The sequence below is a fragment of the Nelumbo lutea genome, chromosome 7 (genome assembly GCF_056320005.1).
Source record: "Nelumbo lutea isolate HS-2025 chromosome 7, American lotus-T2T, whole genome shotgun sequence".
NCBI classification, from domain to species: Eukaryota; Viridiplantae; Streptophyta; class Magnoliopsida; order Proteales; family Nelumbonaceae; genus Nelumbo; species Nelumbo lutea.
This window is the reverse complement of record NC_142690.1, coordinates 50,837,164-50,855,811: the sequence shown is the minus strand read 5'-3', so window position 1 is coordinate 50,855,811 and position 18,648 is coordinate 50,837,164. Positions and strand designations below refer to the sequence as shown.

The following is an 18,648-nucleotide window of genomic DNA, read 5'->3' as shown; positions in this document are numbered from 1 at the left end:
GTCCCAGTTGCAATGTGAGAGCTGTGAGTTTGCTAAACATTGTAGACACTCTTATTCGTTGAGTAATAAAAGGAGCAACCGTCTTTTTGATCTTGTGCATACGGATGTTTGGGGGCCATATCACATTCCTTCCATGGGTGGGTACAGATATTTTTTATTATTTGTTGATGACCATACCTGATTTTCTTGGGTTTATCTTATGCGTTCACGAGATGAGTTTCCCACCCTGACCCAAAACTTTCACCAAATGATCCTAACCCAGTTTGATGCCAAGATCAAAGTTCTTAGATCTGATAATGCAAAGGAATACTTTGCTTAGCCATTGGCTTCTTACCTTCTTGCTCATGGGGTTATTCACCAGAGCACTTGCCCTCATACACCTCAACAGAATGGGGTTGCAGAAAGGAAGAATAGGCACATCTTGGAGGTGGCTAGAAGCATTATGTTTACCTCCAATGTCCCTATTCGCTTCCTCACGGCAGTATATCTTATTAATCGGGTTCCTTCCCGGGTTCTTGATATGTCATCTCCTTTTTCCCGTCTATACCCAGATGAGGAGTTGTTCACTGTTCCCCTCAAAACATTTGGTTGTACCTGTTTTTTTCAGCTTCTCGGTCCCCATGACTCCAAGTTCGAACCCAAGGCCTCCAAATGCATCTTTCTTGGTTATGCACAAACTCAAAAGGGTTATTGTTGCTATGATCCTATCTCAGGGAAGAAGTTTGTATCAATGGATTTCACTTTCTTTGAGGAGACACCCTACTATTCTCGGGTCTCTCCTCAGGGGGAGAGTAGTGAGCGTGGAGTTTTGGGTCCTTTTCTTCAGGGGGAGTGTAGTGAGGGCAGGGTTAATATTAGTAGTGAGCATGGAGATTTGGGTCATTTTCTTCAGGGGAGTGCAGTGAGGGCAGGGTTAATACTTTTGGGGCTGTTCCCTTACCTATTCTAGTGGGTGATGAGGGCTGCAGTAGCGAAGGTGGTCAAGGGGATCGGGAGTTGAGAGTCTATCACAGGCGATGCAGGCAGGTTGATCCCGGTCATCAGCAGTCCTGGCCAGCTCCAACCTCTTCTACGGCTCCAAGTCCAGATATTACAGTCCCAGGGCCCACAGAGACTCCGTCCATTGTTGCTCTCTCACCCCCTGCAGATGACCTTGACCTTCCTATTGCCATCCGTAAAGGAAAACAGCATTGCACCACATCTACAGCCCACTGCATCTCCCAGTTTTTGTCCTATGATCGCCTATCTCCCTCCTACAGGTCCTATCTCACTTCCGTTGCTAATGTCCCTATTCCAAGAACAGTGCAAGAAGCCCTATCAGTCTCGGAGTGGAGAGGTGCAATGCAAGTTGAAATGGATGCCCTGTTGAAAAATAATACCTGGGAGCTAGTTGACTTGCCCAAAGGAAAGAAACCAGTTGGATGCAGATGGGTATTTACTGTGAAGCTCAATGCGGATGGTTCCATTGAGAGATACAAAGCTCGGCTAGTTGCAAAAGGATTCATTCAGACTTATGGTATAGATTACTTGGAGACATTTGCCCCGGTAGCCAAGATGACCACCATTCGGGTTCTATTATCTCTTGCAGCAAACTACACTTGGCCTTTGTACCAAATGGATGTTAAAAATGCCTTCCTGAATGGAGACTTGCAGGAAGAGGTTTACATGCAGTTGCCTCCTGGGTTCTATGACACAGAGGCAGGAAAGAAGGTCTGTCGGCTCAATAAGGCATTGTATGGTTTGAAGCAGTCACCTAGAGCTTGGTTCGACAGATTCAGACTAGCCCTTGGGAAGTTCGGTTATGTACAGGCCCACTCAGATCATACACTGTTCATCAAGAGGGTGAAGTCCTCACTGACACTACTTGCAGTATATGTTGATGATATTGTGGTGACAGGAAATGGCAGCCATGAGATTGAGTCCCTCAAACAGCTCCTTCATCAAGAGTTTGAGGTGAAAGATCTGGGTACACTACGATATTTTTTTGGGTATTGAGGTTCTGGGTGTCAAACCTGCAGATACACCCATTGAACAAAACCACAGGATTAGTGCAGAGAGTGGGGAGCTGCTTGAAGACAAAGTTATGTTCCAACGGTTAGTGGGAAAGCTCCTATATCTATGCCTCACTCGGCCAGATATCAATTATGCAGTTAGTGTTGTCAGTTAGTACATGCATTCTCCTAGAACCACGCACCTTCTAGCAGTAGAAAGAATACTAGCATACTTAAAGAGATGCCCGGGTAGAGGTATACTATTCAAGAACAATGGCCACATGAAGGTGGAAGTCTATACGGATGCCGATTGGGCTGGGAGTGTTGATAACAAGAGGTCTACCTCTGGATATTGTCCTCTTGTGGGAGGTAACCTAGTCTTTTGGAGGAGTAAGAAACAGAGTGTTGTCTCCAGATCTAGTGCTGAAGCTGAGTACAGGTCAATGGCTAACGGAGTGGCTGAAATTTTTTGGCTGAGATCACTACTTGAGGAGTTGGGTATTGAGTATGAGAAGCCCCTGATGCTGTATTGTGATAATCAAGCGGTTATTAGTATAGCACACAACACAGTGCAGCATGACAAGACTAAACATATTGAAGTTGATCGACACTTTGTACGAGAGAGGGTCTCATCACAAGAAGTGTCTCCCATACATCACATCCAACATGCAGCTGGCAGATATCCTCACCAAAGCTGTACCACGGAAGAAGCTAGAGGTAGATCTATCCAAGTTTGGAATGATAAACATTTATTCCCAACTTGAGGGGGAGTGTAGAGAACACTGATGTGGGCCCCACAGCTACGGTCCCACTGTGTTCGTAGGGTAGAAGGTGTTCTAGTCTGCCTAGGGTTAGCTATTGGTCATTTAGTTGTTTTATTTGTTATTTATTTCAGTCTTATTTTTGCTCTATTTGTTATGTAAAGACTAAGGGCAGATCTGTCCTTTCCATGTAATGAGCATAACCTATAAATATTAATTAAAGTGGCGGCAGTAGAACATGAAGCTTCTGCTCCTCCTTTTCAACTCTTGTGTTCTACTACTCTTCCCTCTTCCTCCTTTTTCTCTTCACCTTCTTATTTTCGAACCTGAAATCCATTGGGGTTCAAGACTGATAACAGTCCTGAACTTCTACTCACCTCAAGCGCAAAATGGCCCTTGCGCCTTACGCTTTTAAAACACTGAGGTAGATGCTCCTCATCAGCCAGGTATACTTGTTCGCATTGATATGCCTGAATCTCTTAACATTGATCCTCCTGTTGTTATTGATCTTGTTGTTCCTATTGCTAAGAGAAAGGGTGTTATGTCTTTACTACTAATCATCCTATCTCTCACTTTGTGTCCTATGATCATATTTTAGTGCATTCCTTTCCTCTATTGACAGTGTCTCTGTTCCTAAGAATGTGGCAAAAGCTTTATCAAAACCTAAATGGGCAGATGCAATGAAAGAAGAAATTAATGTCTTACACAAAAATGGCACCTAGGAGTTAGTGGATCTTCCTGGAGGGAAGGAACCAGTGGGTTGCAAGTGGGTATTCATAGTAAAGCATAGAGTTGATGATTCAGTAGAAAGATACAAAGCTAGATTGGTGGCCGAAGGGTTTACACAAGTGTATGGAGTAGACTATGCAGAGACCTTTGCTCTAATAGCTAAGTTGAATTCAATCAAAATCCTCCTCTCACTGTCAGCTAACCTTGATTAGGAACTTCATCAGTTGGATATCAAGAATGCATTCTTGAATGGTGACCTAGAGGAAGAGGTCTACATTACTCAACCTCTAGGTTTTTGTGCCAAAGGTAGTGAGCAGAAGGTGTGCAAGTTAAAAAAGTCTTTATATGGGTTGAAGCTATCACCTCGGGCCTGGTTTAGTAGATTTCATTTAGCACTGCAAAAGATGGGATTCAAACAATGCTAGTCAGATCATACTTTATTTGTGAAAAAAGGTGAAGGGAAAATTGTAGCTTTAATTGTCTATGTTGATGACATAGTAATCATAGGTGACTGGAGGACTGAAATACAAAAGCTGAAGAAATTCCTAGCCACTCAATTTGAGGTGAACGATCTGGGCCCCTTACGTTATTTTCTTGGAATTGAAGTTGCTCGCTTAAAAAGGGGCATCTTTATTTCCCAAAGAAAATATGTACTAGATCTATTGGAGGATACAGGCAAGTTGGCAGTGAAACCAATTGATTCACCCATTGAACCCAACCATCAGCTAGGAGACAGTTAGGGGGAGTTCTAGAGACTTGTAGGGGGATTCTTATATTTGTCTATGACCAGATCTGATATTGCCTATGCAATGGGTGTTCTTATTTAGTTCATGCATAATCTTAAGACAACTCACTTTGAAGTTGCAGAAAGAATCCTTAGATACCTCAAGAATTTCCTAGGAGCTGGTTTGCTTTTCCAAAAACATGGGCATTTGAAAGTGGAGGTGTATATAGATGCTGATTGGGCAGGGGCAATCGATGACAGAAAATCTACCAGCGGGCATTGTTCCTTTGTGGAAGGAAACCTAGTCACCTGGAGAAGTAAGAAGCAAAGTGTGGTGGCTTGATCCAGTGTTGAGGTAGAATACAGAGCCATGTCTCATGGAGTTGCTGAAATGATGTGGATAAAAAATTTGTTAAGAGAGTTGGGTTTTGCAGTTAACAAACCTATGTCACTCTACTATGACAACAAGACTGCTATCAACATTGTTGCTAACCTAGTCCTCCATGATAGAACAAAACATATTGAAGTGGACAAGCATTTTATTAAAGAAAAACTTGTGAGCGGAAAAGTGTGCACTCCTTATGTTAGTTCAGAGGAACAACTTGTAGACGTCTTCACCAAGGGCCTTCAACACGTGTAGCATAATAATTTGTGTGACAAGTTGGGCATGATTGACATCCATGTCCCAACATGAGGGGGAGTGTTGGAATGTTAGCTTTATTTATTATGTTTGTATTCCATGTCCCAACAAGACTGCTATCAACACTGCTTCCCAATGTGGAATCCGAGGATGTTGCATAAACACTCAACTTGACATTAAGTTCTATAGGAGTCTCTGCTGGTTTAGCACCTAACAGTCCTGTTTCTTCAAGTAGGTCAAGAACATATTTTCTTTGACATCAGTTAATTCCATGCCTTGACCTTGCAACTTCTATTCCTAGGAAGTACTTCAGCTTACCCAAATCCTTCGTATTGAAGTGGTCCTGTAGGAATTTCTTCAACCTGTCAATCCCATTACTGTCACTCCCAGTTATGACAATATCATCCACATACACCACTAGCAAGATTTTCCCATCTTTTGAGTCATGGCTGAACACAAAATGGTCTACATTACACTGTTTCATCCCAAAGTCTTTCACTACTTCATTGAACCTGCCAAACCATGCGTGTGGAGATTGTTTCAGTCCATAAATTGCCTTTTTGAGTCTACAAACATTATCATCCTCCCCCTGAGCAACAAACCCTGGCGGTTGCTCCATATGCACTTCCTCCATGAGATCACCATGTAAGAAAGCATTTTTGATGTCAAGTTGCACAAGGGGCCAATCATACATAGCAGCTAATGAAATCAACACCCGAACTGAACCAATTTTTTCCACAGGAGAAAATGTCTCCATATACTCTACGCCATACAGTTGATAATAGCCCTTGGCCACTAACCTGGCCTTCAATCGCTCCACACTGCCATCTGGAAGATACTTCATTGTGTAGACCCACTTACACCCAACAACATGCTTACTAGGAGGAAGAGCAGTGAGTTCCCACATGTGATTGTGTTGTAGAGCAGATAGTTCCTCTTTCATGGCTTGCCGCCACCCTGGGGAGGTAAGGGCTTCCTGGACAGTCTTGGGAATGGAAACAGATGATAGCAATGATATAAAGTTGCGATGAGAAGCAAAAAGGTGAGTAGCTGAAACATAGTGTGAAATAGGATGAGAAGTACAAGTGTGTTTACTTTTCCATAGGGCAATATGAAGATCAAGGTCCAAGGGAGAAGAAGCAATTACAGGATCTATCGACAAGGGCTGAAATGGAGAAAGGGCCGGTGCTCTTCTGTGAGTATACACTTGTCTGATTGGTGGCCTCTTAGTAGTAATTGGCATGGGAGGTGAATCTACAATTAGAATGGGAACCACGGGAAGGAGATCTGCAACAGGGACGGGAAGAGGAACTACGGGGGAAGGAGAAGAAACCGTAGTATTCGAGAAAAAAAGGAACCGATTCGAAGAAGGTGACATTGGAGCACACAAATGACTTATGGATGTTAGGGTTATAGTACTTATACCCTTTCTGAGTCCTTGAGTAGCCAAGGAAGATACACTTAGTAGCTCATGCATCTAACTTGTCTAAACCAAGCACCAAGTTTTGAAAAAAACAAACACTTCCAAGGACCTTGTCACATCAAGTTGCTCACGTTGTTGTTGTTGAATCTATACATCCTGTGTTAGAGGATGATACACATTGAGCTCATTTCGGATATTCCTCAGACTTGCCTAGTATTCCTCCAAGTTTTGACTACCTTGCTTCAGATTAAAGTACTCTTGGTACAACTGGTACACCCTAATTGGATTGTCTTTCCCAGAATACAGTTTGTTAGTATGATCCCATATTTCTTTAGTTGTATCTAGGAACATAAAGTTCATGCTAATTTTTGGTTCCATGCTATTCCACAGCCATGTCATTATTTGTGCATCTTCCTGTTCCTAGTCACTAAACCCTAGAGAATCAGAGGAGGGTTTATCCTCTCTCACATATTTTACTTTTTTCTTGGCTTTTGAAAACACCTACACAGATTTTGCCCATGGCACATAATTCTCACCATTCAACTTAATAAATGTCATTTAAACATTTAGGTAATCTGGAGAAATCATAACACCTGTTTTATTGTCATTCCCATCTCCAATCGATGCCATCTTAACTAATTCACCTTACCTCACAAAGAAATTACTGCTATATGTAGAGTATTCACCTTCAAATATTCAGCACAACCTCACACACTTTCACAAAACTTATCTCACTTTCAACACCACCAACTTCTTCAAATACACATTACACATCAAATACAAAAGCTGAAATCACTCAGTCATTAAATCAAACACCTGTACTGCACACTGCAGAACCACTCACACCCCAAATACAAGAGTTGAAATCGCTTAGTCATTAAATCAAACACCTATACTGCACACTGCAGAACCATTCACACACAAAATACAAGGGCTGAAATCACTCAGCCATTAAACCAAACACTTACACTGCACTTTGCGGAACCAACTTGTACTCAGCTGAACACTGTTCACCCGAACCTGCTCTCTTCATACCATCGAATAGAGAGCTTCCTACCAATCACCACAAACAGCCACTGCACCACAAACCAGAGGCATGAAGGCCTCCTACAGAGAAAAACGACTACGCTTTTTCAACCTTTCCCTTAATCTCCCAGTGGTTTTTGAGAAATCTGCAAAATCCTAGAGAGGAGGGCGATAAAAAAAACTGGGTAAACCAGAAATCTGCAAAACCCTTGAGAAATCTTGTTTAACTTGTTGTTATAGTAAAAGCCATGTTTTGCCTTTTCCATCTTCTACCGAACATGCTTGTACACCTTTTTACCTTATTCACGGTGATGTGTGGGCGTCTCCAGTTATTTCACGTTTGGGTTATAAATATTTTGTATTGTTTATTGATGATTGTATTCGGTATACATGGGTTTACTTCATTCAAAAGAAATCAAAGGGGTCTTTCCCTTTTTTAAGAACTTTCATGCTATGATTATGACCCAATTTAAAAGCATTGTAAACATTTTGAGGTCAGATTTAGGGGAAGAGTACTTTGATGATGAGAATGGTGAGTTTCATACCTACCTCAAACAACATGGTATTCAGTCCCAGAGATCTTGCCTAGGTACACCTCAACAGAATGGGGTATCTGAGTGCAAGAATCATCACATTGCTAGTATGGTGAGATCCTTGTTACAAGACTCCCCATGTACCCATTACCTTCTAGGTGGAGGCAACCTGCATTGTTGTTCATCTCATCAACATTCTTCCTACTACTATCCTTGAAAATCCTTCTCCCCATCAATCCTTGTTTCATCATCCACCTAATCTGTCCATGTTTTGTGTCTTTGGTTGTCTGTTTTGTCCATTTCCTCATAAATGCACTAAGCTAACAATTCAATCAGCTATGTGCACCTTCATGGGATATAGTATGGAACACAGAGGATTTTTCTATTGTGATCCCAAAATCTGAAGACTGCGCATTTCTTGTAATGCCATTTTTCTTGAGAACCTTTCATTCTTTGAACATATTAGTAAATTGTCTGCACCATCCTTTTTTGTTTTGCAATATTTTGGCTCTGTAGGTGATCCTCCTCCCACATCTCTGCCACCTCAGGTTTATTTTAGGAAGCATCTAGCTCACCCATTGCCTATGCCTCCACCTCCAGCACTAGTGACTGGTCATTCCTCTCCATCCATCACTATTTTAAGTTCCTATTCCTATCCTATTGATTTGCCTTCATTTGTTCCTTTGCGTTGGTCATCTCATGTTTCTCGTCCACCGGACCACTATGGCTTCTTTTCTAGCCATAGCTCCTTCTCAATTGTTCTGTCGTCCACAGATTTTCCTAAGTCTTGTAACCAGGCTATAGCAGTTAAGCATTGGAGAGATGCTATAGACTCAGAGGTTCAGGCTTTATTAGAAAATGATACTTAGGAGCTTGTCACTCCTCCCCTAGATGCCTCCATCATTGGTAGCCGATCAATTTACATAGTTAAACTTAAATCAAACGACACTCTCGACAGATATAAGGCCCAGTTGGTTGCTCAAGGATACAAGCAAGAATAGGGAATTGACTATGATGAGACCTTTGCTCCATTGACTAAAATGACAATAGTCCATTTACTCTCGGCCATTACAGCTCTTAGACAATGGACAGTTCATTAGATGGATGTCAAGAATGCCTTTCTCCATGGGCATTTATAAGAAATAGTTTACATGAAACCACCTCCCAGCTATTATGACGATCCCCTTATGGTGTGTAAACTAAAGAAATCTTTATATGGTTTTAAACAAGCTCCACGAGCTTGGTTTAACTGCTTCCATACAATGGTATTGGAGGTTGGCTTTTCATCAAATTGCTTCAGATTACTCTCTTTTCATTCTCAAGCGAGCATAGGGGTTGACTTTTCTCTTGGTATATGTTGATGATAACTTATCACCGGAGATGATGTGAATGGTATTAACAATTTAAAGCTCCTTCTCAGCAACTCCTTCAAAATGAAGGATCTTGGGCCTGTCACCTTTCTTTCTTGGGCTTGAATACAACGATGTCCTCAAGATTATTTTGTCAATCAACAAGAATATGCCTCTAATTTGGTGACACTTGCTCGCTTGGCTGATTCTAAACAAATGGATACACCTCTGGAGCTTAACCTTAAGCTAAGCAAGGATGAGGGTGATCTTCTCCCTGATGCTACTTTATATCAGCAGCTTGTAGGTAATCTTATCTACCTAACTATGACTAGATCGGACATTTCCTATGCAATCCAGTTTGTGAGTCAATTTGTATATTCTCCACATCAACCCTACTACTCTACAGTTCTTTGAACCATCCATTATGTTAAGGGCACTACTCTATCTCATGGCTTGTTTTTCTCATCTTCATCATCCACCCAGCTTTGAGCTTATGTAGATGCCAGATTGGGCAACTTGTCCTGATACTCGTTGTTCCACCACTGGCTGGTGTATATTTCTTAGTGATCCTTTGATTTCTTGGAAATGCAAGAAATAACAAACCGTTTCCAAGTCATCTACAGAAGCATAGTATAGAGCAGTGCCCTCAGTGTGCAGTGAAATAGTCTGGTTCAAGGCTCTACTTCATGACTTGGACATTGATCACTCATTTGCCATCCCCCTATTTGCAGACAACATGAGTGCGATCAAGATTGCATCCAACCCAGTATTTCATGAGCACACTAAACATATTGAGGTGGATTTCCACTTCATTCATGATCTTCTCCTTACGGGCATCTCTCTCCCACATATCTCCTTGGGCCTACAGCCTACAGACCTCTTCACCAAAGCCTGACATAATTTTCTTATGGACAAACTGATGCTTATCCCCCAACATCAATTTGAGGGGAAGTGTAGAGAAGATGGAGGGTAGTTATGTAATTGTATCTTTCTTGTACTTTAGTAGGCATGTACATTAGTGTACAGCTTCTTTAATTCTTTTGTAAGGACAAACTTGTCCATTCATATTTCTTTAATATAAATACTCTCTTTTTGGGTTGGTTCGATTAGAGTGGTCAACCCTAACAGATCTGGACTATTGACTTTGTTCTTGTCTCTTCACTTTCTCACGAACTAACAACAATTCAGCGGAGCAGATGTGATACTGGGCATCGCTCCCATTTAGATAGGCCTCTTTATATAGCTTTTTTATAACTGAGAAAATTGCAAAATTACCCCCTGTTTATGAAATTATTGTGATACCTAAACTACACCTACATTCTCAAGGATCTTTTAGGCTTAATCATATTAAGCTTTAATTTGATCATTGCTCACTTGAGGACCTACGGCTTTTTGGGATTGATGGAGCATTTCAAGATCAAGGCTGAAGGTATATTTGGGCCCTATAGGGAATGGAAACTGTTCTTGAGCAGAGACCTAGATCTCTCATTGGCCTCAGGCTCCTATTCCATTTAAGATCTGAAAAACTTGAAGTTGAGGGTGATTCTTAGGTGATTGTCAAGTGGATGCTTGGCATATCCTTGGTCTCTGTTGTCATCACATTACTGATTTACTAGGCTACAGCCTACAGCCTTGGTGTCCATAGAAAACACCTTGCTCAGATGGATTGCAATGTTGTCTAGGGGTGATCATGGTTTGGTTAACTGAACCATTGGCACATGTTTGAAATCGAACCCTATCAATCGGTTAACCTGTTGACCTGTTCACTTCTTTGGTTTTTGGTTTTTTATATTTATAAATATATTATAAATAAATATATAAATATATAATATAAATACAACAAATCTATAATATAATATTATAAATATATAGATATTTATATATAATGCATATATATACCATCAGTTCGGTTAACCGCCAGTTTTTCATATTGATTAACCAAAACCAAACCAGTACCTTCAGTTTTTTAAAAATACCTAACTGATCGGTTCAATTAACCAGATTTTTCAGTTCAGTTTTTCAGTTTTTTGTGAGCATCCCTAATGGCCATTTCATTGGCTGAAAGTTTGGATAGGAGTGGTGTTGATAGAAGCAAGTTGTACCAAACTTCCTCTATTTAGCATAGCTTGATTGTGTCAAGTGCTTTTTCTCATAAGTAAATGTTTAATTATTGTTAAATTGGACTTATTCCAGACTAAGGCTTCTTGAAGACTCTGGACTTTTCTGATGATAAACATTATTAATAGAAAGGCATTGGTTGTATATATTTTATATCTGAGAAGGTACAAATGTACTGTTGAAGTTATAATACCAAAATTGTTTCCTTCTGACTCTTCAGATTAATTCCCTAAAACTGAAGCTTTGTTTATTCATTATGTTTCTTTTATTTCCTGTGTATGTTGGAACTTTATCTAATGAGATTTCTCTTATAATATCACAGTTAATGAATCCTGCTTACCAAACAATGCTAGGACATCTGCGTTCTCTGTCCCTTGATAATTTCAAGAACAGATTGGAAGGATTAATAAATAGAGGAGAAGGATTTGCCACATCTGTTCGTACCTGTACTCAGTCTTCCTTACTTGACTTTGATCATGGTTGTGAAGGTATGTATGAACTATCTTTTTCCCCTTTTCTTTACTTAAATTCCTTTGCTCATTTTTAGTGGACATGGTATTTTGTAAAGCCATACATGTTTCCTGAATTCATTCTGGTTATTTAGATTGGTGGTAAATTTATTCCAAAATATTAATGTTAGTTTTTATGTTTCATCTCTTGTGAATTTTATTACGAGGTTTATAGGAAAATCTTACTCAGAAAATCTGGCTTAAAAGCTATAGTTCTTGCAAGAATTTGTTGAGCACTATTGTGTATATCATAAGCATTGCAGGATGTTTTAGAGGTAGTTTTCGAAAGAAACATTGATGGTACTTATCAAAATTTCCATCTTTGCTTGTTGCCAAGAGGAACAGAACAATGTTGTATGGAACATTTTACTCTAATATTGTCATGGACTTGATTATGCATTTGTGATCCATGTGGTAGTAGGGATGAGATCAGTAATCTGTAGGTTATATTGCACCAAGGTGAGAGCAGTGTTGCATGAACTCCCTCATAGAATCAACATATCTGTGTTGAACACATGTCAGAGTTCGACACTCCATGGGTTCTTGAAGACACATATTTATGACATTTCTTTTTTATTTCCTACCTTGACATAAACGAAAGTTAATATTGCAAGACTATTAACATATTTCATATCAAATGTTACTCAGTAATACATGTCTGTCTGCACCCACCACCTTTTCCATCTATCACAAAACTACATCCAATAGTATCTCTTCCAAGACAGACAAGTCCACCCTGTCATAGATGTTGGGAAATTGATATCATTATCTTCTATTTCTTGTTAGGCTTTTTTATTCTGTTGGGATGTAGCTTGTTTTGCTTGGGTCATGGCCCTGATTCTTTCTTTTATTTTTGTTTATATCTATCCTATACAACTTATAAAGAGCAGAATTTTCTTTGTATCTTATCAACTATTGGCCTTAATATAAAAGTTAGTGGGTTCTCACATTAGGATCCATGATTGAGTGCTTCCTCTCTTCTTCTATTCTTCTCTTCTTCCTATCGTTGCCTCATTCCTCTCTTTCACTCTCCTTTTCCAGTTGATTTATTTATTTATTTATTTGTTGCTGAAATCACAAGTTGGTATTTCTCCCATCCCATGGATCAACAGAGTACATGGGTGTTTGAGGTAGAGGTGCAACTCGGGATGGCCCAAGTTAGCATTTTACACTGCTTCAGTCTCAGGCCTTGGGGCTAGGCCCATTAAAAATTTGACTGAAGACCAACCCGAGTCCACCCAAGTTGCACCCCTAGTTTGAGGTTCTAATCATCTTTCTTTCATGTCTGCTGCCTTCTAGAGATTTTTGGAGAAAATCGAACTGCTGCCTAGAAGGTGTTCCTAGTGTGCAGTCCAAAAATCAGAAAAATGTCGGAGATATCATACCTGATGTGAGTTAAGGTCATTTAGGAACTATTAGGACTGGCGTTTGGTGTTTCCTTAGTCTCTTTTTCATCTTAGAAGAGATCAATCTCTATTTGGAAAGGTTCTGGAGTCCCTAGAAAGATTAATCCTTGTTTTGCCTTTGCCCCAATTGTGCCAAGGTTAGATAATGCTGAGAAGTATAATGTTCCTGCAACCCTGAGTAGGAGATTGTGTTTTGTGTAATCCTCCATCTATGGAAATGTTTTTTATGTGCTTGAAATGGAAGAAGCTATTGGAAGTGGTTAAAATAATCATTGGAGTTTGGGACTTTGTTGGAGGCACTAGGAAGCCCAAAACACTAGGATTATCATTATAGTTAAGCGGGATGGTTCCAATCACTTTGAATGAGCCAATCGATGAGAACTGGCATTGCTAGAAGAGGAACATTGTATTATAGGGGAGGTAGCTGAACTTGATTCCTCAAATCCTCAACATGCTCAATGGGTTCAGGGAAACTACATGATAATGCCGTGGATATTACTTGCAAGAAAAATTGAAGAGATTAAGTCGAAAACAAGGAAGAAGAATGTCCATGCATTCTTCAATATGTGCAAACAATGTCAATGCATTCAAGGTAGCCTCTTATCTACTAATATTTCATAAACGCACCAAACACGTCAAGGTTGATTGCCACTTTATCAAGGATTAGTACCTTGTGGGCAATATTACTCTTCCATATATCTCTTCTGGACTTCAGCTGGTTGATTTCTTCACCAAGGCTATAACTCATGCTTGACACCAATTTTTAGTTGACAAGCTGATGCTTGTACCACCGTGTTTAGGATTAAAAATATATAATATATATGATGTAAATATATATATATATATATATTTATTTATTTATAAGGCTTTAGGGACCAGATTTGACAGCTGCCCACTTCACATAAACTTAAATTTTAAATTATTCCGGTTATGGTGGGAGTTAAGCAACCACCCCACGTATGGAGAGTGGGGAGGTTGCTCTAACCTTCCTACCCATAACTGCCTCCTCTATATAAGGAAGAGAGGAGAGGAAAAAGGGGCGGCAGATAGAGAAAAGAGAGAAGAGAAGGAGATAAAAGAGAGAGAAAAAAAAGGAGGAGAGAAAATAGAGGAGGGAACTTGTAGTTCTGCTAATTGAAGTGGTTAAGGATACTCAGGTACATATCTTACTTTTTTCTCTTGTCTTCTATCCCTTTAAATTTTATCTACTTTCAATCCTTATCTTTCTTCTTTCTCTCTCTCTAGAGTTCTGTTAGAAATCAAAATCTTATTTCAATTTATATATATATATATATATATATATATATATATATATATAGCGGATTCTATCCACCACAAAAGAATGTGATAAAACAGAGAAAAAAAGAGACTAGTACTTGGGAACCATTGTTTGTTCGGTGGATCCTATCTGTAGAGAAAGTTAATAGTATTTGTGGTTCCAACCCCACACTTATTTGTCTTATTATGTTTTTATTTTCTTTTATAATTGGGCCGGCTAGGCCTTTTTTGTTTATCTCTTTTAATTTGTGTTTTAGTCTAAGTAGGGGTATTAGAGTAACTCCTACCCTTGTAAGGAGATTAGTGTTTATAAATAGCAACTAATGGGGCGGCAGTAATTTACACAACCAAACCCCTTCTTTCTTTCTCTCTTCTTTTTTCTCTCTTTCTTATCTATCAAACCTGTGTTTCTTTTCTTAAATTACATCAACCACTGCAGCATTCTTTTTGTTTTTGTTCAAGTTGGTATCAGAGCACGATCTAGGGCTTCTCATGTGAGTCTAACCCAGCCGACCACATGAAAATTACCTAGGGCTGGAAGATTAGAAAGTAGCTTTTTTTGGCCTGATTCTTGGAGGTTACCTGAGATCTTTAGCAGCTGTCCGAAGATTGGAGAGTGTCCTTTGGTAATCAGGAAGAATCAGAGAAGGTTGAAGGAATCAAGATTGAAGGTGGCAATCAGAGTTTTATCAAGAATCAGAGTTATTGAGGCCAGCAGCAGTAAGAGATAAGTTAGATTTATCTAGAAGGTGCGGCTGAAAAAAAAAACTAAATTTTCTAGGGTTTATTTTTAACCCTATGAACTATTTTTGGACTAAGATCTTTTCTTGTGAGAAAAAAAACTGAGTTTTCTAGGGTTTATTCTTTACCCTATGAACTGTTTTTGGCCTGAGAGCTTTTCTTGGAGGGTGCGGCTGGAAAAGATCTGCCTTGAACCTTTCTTTTGGAGGGTGCGGCTAAAAAACCTGATTGTGATTATTGGACTGATTATAGTCCAGGTTTGTCTACTAGGGAGTTGACTTTTTTTACTGTGTTTGCTCTCTTGGAAGGGATCTATTTGCTAAGATTAAATTCTGGGTTGTCTTCTCTAATTTTAGTGTTGCAGAAAAAAGATATATATCCTTTTTAGGTCGTCTTCTTGGATTTTTTAGCTTATTAGTGCTCTCTTGGAATGGAGAAGTTTGGAAGTGAGTTAAAAACACAAGGGGAAGGACTTCTTGGGACTGGTAACATGACTGAAAACTCTTTTCAGATTACCATTGTTAGATTTGATGGAACCAATTACTTGGAGTTGGCCCAATCAGCAATGATGACTATTGGAGGAAGAGGTAAATTAGGTTGTGACTGGGGATACAAAGAGCCAGCAGAGGAAGATAAATCACATCCAAAATGGGTTCAAGAGAATTACTTAGTAATGACTTGGCTATGTAATTCTATGCAGCCCCATATCAGCCGAAACTCTCTGGGTAAAAAACAGCCAAGGAGATTTGGGAAAATATGAAGGAGACTTATTCCCCACCACTCAATGTTGCTAGGGCTTATGAGCTGAAGTGTGAAGTGAATAACCTCAAGCAAGGGGAGAAGCCAATTTCAATGTATTTTGCAACTCTGAAATCCCTTTGGCATGAAATTGATCACTTGGAAACTATTGAATGGGAAAGCTAGAGGGATGCAGCAACATATGGAAAACTGATTGAAACAAATAGAGTTTTTGAGTTCTTAGCCGGTCTAAACTCAGAATTTGATATTATAAGGCAGCAACTTCTCACTAGGGAAAGGGAAATTTAGAAGGAAGACAAAAGAGATATTTTTTGTGATCATTGCAAGAAGCCCACACACAGTAAGGACACCTGTTGGAAGTTGCATCCTCACCTAATGCCAGCTAAACTTAGAAACAAGAAGGGGAGTGCTAATGTAGCAACTACTACTGACAGTGCATCTTCTTCCAGCACAAGGACCACATCCTTGGATGCTTTAGCAGCTGTCCAGGCTGCACTGACACAGCTAGAGAACGAAGCTGGTATTTCTAGATCTACATCTCAGTCTTTAGCTACCACACCTGCTCATCCTACTTCAGCCCTTGCTCATACAGGTAGAAGAGCTACCACATGTCATGCTTCTGTTCCAGGTAACACTAGACCTTTCTGGGTAATAGATTCAAGTGCTTCAGACCATATGACTAGCTTATCTACTTTGTTTACCACCTATCATTTATCCTCTAGGAGAGACAGAGTTCCTATTGTTGATGGTTCCCTTGTGCCAATTTCTGGCAAGGGAGACATCAGATTGTTTGATGCCGTCACCCTATCCTCACTTTTCCATGTTCCCAAGCATAGTGCTAACTTGCTTTTAGTTAGTAGTATTACTAAAAATCAAAACTGTTCAGTAACCTTTTATCCTGATCGGTGTGTTTTTCAGGATCTAGATACTGTTAACGGGTGTATTATATGTACTGTACACAGGCTTAGTACCTGTAGGGGTATTCGTAATTCTGTATACATTTTGTTATGTACGGCTAGAACAGTATAAATAGATAGCTTCACTCGACTGAAGCTAAGTTTTGTTGAGGCCTTAACTCAGTTGCCTCTTATTCTTCTTCCTCTTCTCCTTCTTTCTTCTTCTTTTCTCCTTCTTCTTTTCTTCTTCTTCTTGGTCTCCTGCTCAACATGGTATCGGAGCAGGTTCGTCCATGCCTAGAAAACTAGCTGAGGTCTCTCTCCTCTACTGCGAAGGAGTTATAGTACTGATGCTCGAAGACAAGGAAGAGGAAGCTTTCCTAGTGTTGCGGTTAGTCTCCACTGTCGAGTAGGGCTCTGCTACAAGTATGTTGACTGTTCAATTTCCTAGCATAGAAAAAAGGATCGGCTACATGTTTTTTTGCTGGTAACTGGGTTGCTTCAGCTAAGAGGACTATAGAAATCCATCCCAGATGTTCGAAGGACGGCTCTGACCTGAAGGGAAATTCAAGTTCATGACTGATGACTGTGCTACCTATTGCTGGTATTGAGATTTTTTTTCCTCTTCCTGTTAATGGCTTCTTGCACGACTGTTAATGTTCCAAAATCTGAGTAGGGACTGTTCCCCTTCCTCCGATTGTATGTTGCCCTAGTCTGCACTCTAAGGGGTTGTTTATGAACCCTAGAACTTGAGTGACTGTTCGGCTGCCCTGGAAAGTGGATATTAGCCGATTAGGTGTGGTGAATCACCACTCGTATTGCTGCTCCTACTGTGACTTTTTTGGCTGAGAAGCTGTATCAAGGTTGTGAACTGTAGGTCTTTCAGACCTAGTTACACTGCATGTGCAGTTCGTATAGTGTTTTGTGGACTCCTACACAGTGTAGGTGATAAACCCTAGTACTGCAGTTGCAGTGTTTGTGCTTGGTTCTCTGTGGGGCCGAAAATCAGCAAGTGTCCTGTTGTGGACTGTTGCAGCTCTGTAAGACTGTGCTTTGGTTTTGTGTATTTCTAAACTGAAGAATCATGAGTAGTGAAGATTCAGCTACATCCGAAATCTCCACAATGCTGAATGGAATGAGTGGGAACAGTGATCTATCCTTCCCTATAGCTGTTGTTCCTCTTGACGGGTTAAACTATCTAGAGTGGTCAAGGGGGATCAAACTATACATAGCTGCAAGGGGAAAAGTAGGCTACATAAATGGAAGAATCAAAGAACCACCTTCTGAAAATGCAGAACATGATAAATGGGATCATGAGAATAGTATGGTTATGTCATGGCTTTTGATCTCCATGCAACCGCAAATAAGGACGAACTTCATGTGGGCTGAAACTGCAAATGAGATACGGGATCAGGCAAAGTTCACATATTCTGAACTTCGACACTATGCCAAAATTTATCAACTACAAGCAGCTTCATCTACTTGTAAATAGGGGGAGAGGAGTTTATCAGTTTATTACTCTGATCTGACAACTATTTGGAAGGAGCTGGACCATTACCAGAGCATTGAGTGGAAGTGTGAGGAAGATGCAAGATTGTATAAGAAACTTGTCTCACAGCAAAGGGTGTTTGCCTTTTTACATGGTCTCAATCCTATCTATGAACCCATCAGAGTACAAATTCTAAGTTCAAAGGATCTTCCTTCAATTCAGGAGGTCTATGCTCTTGTCCAGTCTGAAGAGAGTAGAAGGAATTTGATGAACAGC

General features: G+C 40.0%; 1 protein-coding gene across 2 annotated transcripts in view; it reads left to right on the top strand.

Annotated features, from left to right (window-relative positions):
- Window positions 1–18,648, top strand: part of LOC148846352 (protein ROOT HAIR DEFECTIVE 3 homolog 2-like) — a 112,737-nt gene that overhangs the window by 58,957 nt on the left and 35,132 nt on the right. For both annotated transcript variants that reach the window (XM_088953512.1, XM_088953513.1), the window contains one exon: window positions 11,617–11,782. In XM_088953512.1, coding sequence (XP_088809638.1) covers window positions 11,617–11,782 — 166 coding nt within the window. The remainder of the gene's footprint in view (window positions 1–11,616; window positions 11,783–18,648) is intronic.